Raw genomic sequence first — 7,437 nt, forward strand, 5'->3', positions numbered from 1 at the left:
CCTCCTCCCTTCTCCTCCTCCCTTCTCCTCCTCCTCCTCCTCCTCCTTCTTTTTTTTTTTTTTGAGACAGAGCCTCACACAGGGACATACTCTGTTGCCCAGGCTGGAGTGCAGTTGGCACGATCTCAGCTTACTGCAACCTCCACCTCCAGGGTTCAAGTGATTCCCATGCCTCAGCCTCCAGAGTAGCTGGGATTACAGGTGCCTGCCACCATGCCCAACTAACTTTTTTGTATTTTTAGTAGCAACAGGGTTTCACCACATTCCCCAGGCTGGTCTTGAACTCCTGGCCTCAAGCAGTCTTTCTGCCTTGTTCTCCCAAGGTGTTGGCATTATAGGCATGAGCCACTGCCCCTCTCTGAGGCTTTTTGATAGTGATAATGGAGCTAGAATATGAGAGAGAGTAAGACTTCAATAGTGAAAAGGGAAGAAGGCAGGAAGGGGTAGGAAGAGTCTTCCAACAGCATGTGCAAAGTCTCTGTGGCTGGAGGAACTAAAACCAATCTGGTTTGTTGTTGTTGTTGCTGTTTTGAGACAGGGTCTTCTCTGTCGCCCAGGCTGGAGTGCCAAACTGTGATCATGGCTCACTATAGACTCAATCTTCTGGGCAATCCACCTGCCTCAGCCTCCTGAGTAGCCCCACAGGTGTGCACCACCATGCCTGGCTAATTTTTATATATATATGTGTGTGTGTGTGTGTGTGTAAATATATATATATATATTTTTTTTTTTGGTAGAGATGGGGTCTTGCTATGTTGCCCAGGCTGGCTTTGAACTCCTGGGCTCAAGCAATCCTCCTGCCTTGGCCTCCCAAACTACTGGGATTACAGGCATAAGCGATTGCACCCAGGCAACCTAAAGACAGTCTGGATGGTATGGAGTGACCGAGGGGGTTTGTGGTCCTGTGAGGCCTTGCAGGCCCTGCTATGAAGCATGATCCTGATTCCCGAGGGCAGTAGAAGCCTTGGAAGGGTTTCAGCAGGAGATTGACATGGTCAGATGTGTCATTCTGGTTACACTACCTCCTGGTCATGTGACCTCGAGCAATTACTTAACCTCTCTGTGCCTCAGTTTCCACATCTGTAACTGAGGAGTTTCACACTGTGAGAATGTGCGTGTAACATACTTCAGTCTGCGCCTGGCACACAGTAAGTGCTATATAAATACGCACCATTATCATTGATGATGGTTGTTGTTATTATTTGACAAGATCTCCCTGGAAGCTGTGCACAGAACCGATTGGCAGGGGATGGGGTGCGTTACAGGATTTGGGGAGACCATTGAGAAGGCTGTTGGGCTCACCCAGGCAGGATGAGATGGTGGTGGCTGGCACGGACTGGGACAGGACTGGTGGGGAGGAGAGAGCTGGGTGAAGTGCCGGTCTGCTTGGAGGTGGAATCAGCAGGATTTATTGTGACAGGGAAGGGAGCAGCAGGGATCACGTGCAACGTCCAGGATTTTGGCCCAAAGCCCTGGGAGGATGTGAAGTTTCCAGAAGAGAATCTGGTTCACAGTGGACATTTGATCAATGCAGATTTCTTTCTCCTCTAGCTTTCAAACTGCAGCTCAGCCTGGGAATGGAATTTCTCAAGGTTACTCTATAAGTCCCAGAACTGCTCGACGAATCTAGGCTGGAGGATTTGGGCACAGCCCTAGGGCTTACTTCAGAGGAGGATTTTCTTGACTTGACTCTTTCTCTTTTTCTTTTTTTTTTTGAGACAGGGTCTCGCTCTGTCGCCCAGGCTGGAGTGGAGTGGCATGATCATGATTCACCGCAGCCTCAACCTCCTGGGCTCAAGTGATCCTCCAACCTCAACCTCCCAGGTAGCTGGGACCACAGGCATGCACTATCATGCCTGGCTAATTAAAAAAAAAAAAAAAAAAAAATACTGGGCGCGATGGCTCACACCTGTAATCCCAGCACTTTGGGAGGCCAAGGCGGGCGGATCACCTGAGGTCAGGAGTTCAAGACCAGCCTGGCCAACATGGTGAAACTCTGTCTCGACTAAAAATACAAAAAATTAGCTGGGCGTAGTGGCGTGAGCCTGTAGTCCCAGCTACTCGGGAGGCTGAGGCAGGAGAATTGCTTGAACCTGGGAGGCGGAGGTTGCAGTAAGTTGGGATTACGCCACTGCATTCCCGCCTGGGTGACAATGAGACTTTGTAACAACAACAACAACAACAAAAGTTTTGCAGAGACAGGATTTCACCATGTTGCTCAGGCTGGTCTCAAACTCCTGGATTCAAGTGATCCTCCCACCTTGGCTTCCCAAAGTGTTGGGATTTCAGGCATGAGCCACTGTGCCGGCCTCTGAATCTCTTCTGCATCCCAGTCTCTTTGCTCAGTTGTTTCTGAGGCCCTAGGCTTCCCCACCACCAAACCTTCGCCTAGGCCATTCCTCCCACTTGGAGGACCCGCCGTCTCTCCTTCCATTAATTCAGAATCGCACCTGGCCTGAACAAGCTGTTTCATAGGGCACCTGCCCCCAAGAGACACATGGAGGGTTAGGTTTATGGCCTGGTGTTCTAGAGGGGTAATTTCCTTGGAGGCTCCTGTAGTCTGGGACAAGTTATATGTCATCCTGAGACTCAGTCTCTCCGTGAGCAAAATAGGCTAGGCAGCTGGAAACTCACTCAACATTCATTTTAAGACTTTTTTAGGGCGGATGTGTAGGAACATAAGATGAGGCGGGCAGGGTAGATGCCAGTTGTGAGGGACCTTGAAGGTCATGGAAAGCTTCTAGATTTTATTCTAAATACAGTGGGAAGCCGTTGGAGGGGTGGATCGTGGGAGCCGTTTACAGCCTCAGTAAGTTCTTCCCAATGGCCATGTGGATACTGGTTCAAAAGTAGCAAGAGTAGGCCAGGTGCGATGGCTCACACCTGTAATCCCACCACTTTGGGAGCCTGAGATGGGGGGGATCCCTTGATGTCAGGAGTTCGAGACCAGCCTGGCCAACATGGTGAATCCCCGTCTCCACTAAAAATACAAAAATTAGCCGAGCGTGGTAGTGGGCACCTGTAGTCTCAGCTACTCGGGAGGCTGAGGTGGAAGAATCATTTGAACCTGGGAGGCAGAGGTTGCAGTGAGCTGAGATCGTGCCATTGCATTCCAGCCTGGGCAACAGAGTGAGACTCCATCTCAAAAAAAAAAAAAACAAAACAAAACAGATAAATACAAAGAAAGTAGCAAGAGTAAAAGTTGGGGAACAGAAGCCCTAGGTAATTGTTTAAGTGAGAGATGAAGGTGACTTCAGTGAGAAGATAGCAGCAAAGGAAATAAAGAGGAGGATGGATTTAAGAAGATTAAGGGCTTTAGTAAGTGAACTTGCCAAAGGATTGGATATGGGGGTGATAAGAAAAGAATCTGCCAGGCACAGTGGCTCATGCCTGTAATCTCACTTTGGGAGGCCAAGGTGGTTGCATCACTTGAGGTCAGGAGTTCGAGTCCAGCCTGGCCAACACAGTGAAACCCTGTCTCTACTAAAAATATAAAAATTAGCTGAGTGTGGTGGCGTGTGCCTGTAATCCCAGCTACTCAGGAGGCTGAGGCAGGAGAACTGCTTGAACCTGGGAGGTGGAGGTTGCAGTGAGCTGAGATTGCATCACTGCACTCCAGCCTGGGCGACAGAGCGAGAATCCATCTCAAAAAAAAAAAAAAAGAGAGAAAGAAAAAGAAAAAAGGGCTGAGCAAGGTGGCTCACGCCTGTAATCCCAGCACTTTGGGAGGCTGAGGTGGGCAGATCACATGTCAGGAGTTCAAGACCAGCCTGACCAACATGGTAAAACCCCTTCCCTACTAAAAATATAAAAATTAGCCAGGCGTGGTGGTGTGCACCTGTAATCCCAGCTACTCGGGAGACTGAGACAGGAGAATCGCTTGAACCCAGGAGGTGGAGGTGGCAGTGAGCTGAGATTGCACCACTGCACTCCAGCCTGGGCAACAGAACAAGACTCTGTCTCAAAAAGAAAAAAAAAGGAACACAGGCCAGGCGCGGTGGCTCACGCCTGTAATCCTAAAACTTTGGGAGGCCAAGGCGGTCAGATTGCCTGAGCTCAGGAGTTCAAGACCAGCCTGGGCAACATAGTGAATCCCCCTCTCTACTAAAATACAAAAAAAAAAAAAAAAAAAAAATAGCCGTGCGGTGGCGCGTGCACCTGTAATCCCAGCTACTTGTGAGGCTGAGGCAGGAGAATTGCTGGAACCCGGGAGGCGGAGGTTGCAGTGAGCTGAGAAAGTGCCACTGCACTCCAGCCTGGGTGACAGAGCGAGACTCTGTCTCAAATTAAATAAATAAATAAGTAAATAAATGGAAGTATCTGGAAAGGGACGTCCTTAGGTGTCCCCAGAATCCTTCATGCAGTGACCTAACCCATCTTTTTCTCTCCGACTCTCCTCTTAGGCCTTGTATGACCCCATCAACCCTGACAGGGAGACCCTCGAGGAGGCATCACTAACGGACCCCCAGCGTCTGTCCAATGAGCAGGAGGTGCTTCGGGCTCTACAGCCCCTGCTGGCCCAGGCCAACTTCTCCCCGCTGTCTGAGGACACCCTGGCCTACGCGCTGGTGGTCCACCACCCTCAGGATGAGGTCCAGGTACCTGGCTTCCCAGGAGAACGAAACTACCTAGAGGCCTCTAGGGTGGGGCAGAGCCTCTGGGAGGCAGGGGCTGCTGGGAGTTGTAGTCCTGAGCCTGGGACTCCTGCCCATGTGGCGCGCTTGGTGAACTCAAAGAAGGTGCTACTTTTGGCGGGGTGCAGTGACTCAAGCCTGTAATCTCAGCACTTTGGGAGTCCAAGGCGGGCGGATCACCTGAGGTCAGGAGTTCAAGACCAGCCTGGCCAACATGGTGAAACCCCATATCTACTAAAAATATAAAAAATTATCTGGGTGTGGTGGCGGGTACCTATAATCCCAGCTGCTGGGGAGGCTAAGGCAGGAGAATCTCTTGAACCCGGGAGCCGGAGGTTGCAGTGAGCCGAGATCTTGCCATTGCACTTTAGTCTGGGCAATAAGAGTGAAACTCCATTAGAAAAAAAAGGAGGTGCTGCTTTCTCAGGTCACTTCACTGCCATCTGTTGGAAAAGTATCATATGATATGGCTCTCTTACGGCAAGAGACTTAGCACCATCTGCCAAAATTGTAATAATAAATAATATAATACAAGGCCAGATTCAGTGGCTCATTCCTGTAATCCCAGCATTCGGGAGGCTGAGGTAGGAGGATTGCTTGAGCCTGGGAGTTCCGGACTCATCTAGGCAACACAGGGAGACCCTGTCCCTACAGAAAATACAAACATTAGTTGAATATGGTGGTGCGGGCCTGTAGTCCCAGCTACTCGGGAGGCTGAGGAGGTGGGAGGATCATTTGATCCCAGGAGTTTAAGGCTGCAGTGAGCTGTGAGCCATGATCTTGCCACTGTACTCCAGCCTGGATGACAAAGTGAGACCCTGTCTCAAAAAAACAAAACAAAGCACACACACACATACAAACCCAAACCCCAAAAAGCACGCAAAATGCTAACAAAATTATAAGAAATACTAAAATCAGCTGGGTGCAGTGGCTTACACCTGTAATCCCAGCACTTTGGGAGGCCGAAGTGGCATATCACTTGAGGTCAGGAGTTTGAGACCAACCTGGCCAACATGGTAAAACCCTCTCTCTACTAAAAATACAAAAATTAGCCAGGCATGGTGGCGGGCACCTGTAGTCCCAGCTACTTGGGAGGCTGAGGCACGAGGATCACTTGAACCCAGGAGGCGGAGGCTGCAGTGAGCTGAGACTGTGCCATTGCACTCCAGCCTGGGTGACAGAGTGAGACAATATCTCAAAATAGAAATAAAAATAAAAACAAAATAAAAAACACTAAAATCTCCCAAAGTTCCACATTTTAGTGATTTTAAACTGCAGTTTTTCCAAAGTTATGTTTTGTCGTCTCTGAAATTGGGATGTGAATTACAGGTGGTGCTGTGACATCATTTAATCGGCAGCGTATTTAGTTTTTAGTTGCTTCATAAAGTAATTGGGCAGAGTCTGTGGCACCTTAGATTCTAGGAAATACGATAATAAAGATGACTTCGATGTGAATGGCACCATGTTAGATGATGAACCCTTGTGCGGTATACTACATGGACAACCATATGTGACGGCCCTGCCTAGACAGTGAATGGTGATAAATGGGAAATGGGGGAATTATTTAGGGGTGGGGCATCTGATTCTGGTATCTTGCCCTCAACATCCCTGCCCATGTTCACCCGCCACTGCTTCCTTCATCCCCCCGGCAGGTGACAGTAAATTTGGATCAGTATATCTACATCCACTTCTGGGCCCTGGGCCAGCGAGTCGGGCAGATGCCCCGGAAGTCCAGCGTGGGCTCCAGGCGTGGCTTCTTCACCAGGCTGCCCCCTGCAGAGAGGTGAGGCGGCTCTTGTTCCCCAGCTGCAGCAAGAGGGAGCAAGGTTAGAGTCAAGAGGGGACTGACAGGTCAGTGTCTGGTTTGGGTGTCTGGGCCCTGGGCGGGAAGTTGAGAAACGGGAGGCGTGACTCATCCAAACGCTGTCTTTTCTTCCCAAGGGAAAGTGAGTACTACACTCGATTCCCAGGGGAAGAGTAAGGATGGGGACAGTTCTCCCCATTTTCCAATAAGGAAAACAGGCTTGGAGAGGGAGGTCCACATTCTGAAGATGCAGCGCAGCCAGGATTCCAACAAACAACCTGCAAGTCCAACACCAGGGATCGATGGTGTGACTGAAGCGATCCCCTGTGGTTGGACACAGCTGATCTCTGGTTTCTTCCCCATGGTTACTGAGTCGCTTTTAAGATGGTTGTGCGACTGTAGAGCCAGAGCGAGTGTCCTGGGATTGGAGGGGGCTCCCCGGGGCAGTGCAGTCCCGATCCTGCTCCTGCCTCTGTCTCTGTCCCTGTCCCTCAGGAGATACTTTAAGCGGGTGGTGCTGGCAGCGCGGACCAAACGGGGACACCTGGTACTGAAGAGTTTCAAGGACACGCCACTGGAGGGCCTGGAGCAGCTGCTGCCGGAGCTGAAGGTGCGCACGCCCACCCTGCAGCGCGCCCTGCTCAACCTCATGCTGGTGGTCTCCGGCGTGGCGATCTTCGTCAACGTAGGCATGGTGGTGCTCACCGACCTCAAGGTGGCCACCTCCCTGCTGCTGCTGCTCTTTGCCATCTTCATGGGCCTGCGGGCCTCCAAGGTGAGCATGCGCCTGCCACACCTCCTGTGGCCCTGCGCTGTGGGGACCAGGTCAGGCCACCTATAGTTGTCTCTGTTTCATGAATTGTTCCCGCATCATGTTCTTCTCCCTCCCTCCCTTCCTCCCTCCCTTCCTTCTTTCCTTCCTTCCTTCCTTTTTTCCTTCCCATTCTTCCTCTTTTCTTTCCCTTCCCTTCCCACCTTGTCCTTCCTTCCTTCCTTCCT

The 7,437-nt window shown here is 50.7% G+C and overlaps 1 protein-coding gene across 4 annotated transcripts in view; it reads left to right on the top strand.

The window, feature by feature from the left end:
• The window catches only part of TMEM143 (transmembrane protein 143), a 26,615-nt gene that overhangs the window by 14,729 nt on the left and 4,449 nt on the right, over nucleotides 1-7,437 (top strand). For 2 of the 4 annotated variants that reach the window (XM_011979383.1, XM_011979384.1), the window contains 3 exons: nucleotides 4,404-4,598; nucleotides 6,287-6,417; nucleotides 6,934-7,213. In XM_011979383.1, coding sequence (XP_011834773.1) covers nucleotides 4,404-4,598; nucleotides 6,287-6,417; nucleotides 6,934-7,213 — 606 coding nt within the window. The remainder of the gene's footprint in view (nucleotides 1-4,403; nucleotides 4,599-6,286; nucleotides 6,418-6,933; nucleotides 7,214-7,437) is intronic. The other 2 variants (XM_011979385.1, XM_011979386.1) reach the window with 1 other exon arrangement.

This window comes from Mandrillus leucophaeus, unplaced genomic scaffold, assembly GCF_000951045.1.
Source record: "Mandrillus leucophaeus isolate KB7577 unplaced genomic scaffold, Mleu.le_1.0 Scaffold200, whole genome shotgun sequence".
In the NCBI taxonomy this organism is placed as follows: domain Eukaryota; kingdom Metazoa; phylum Chordata; class Mammalia; order Primates; family Cercopithecidae; genus Mandrillus; species Mandrillus leucophaeus.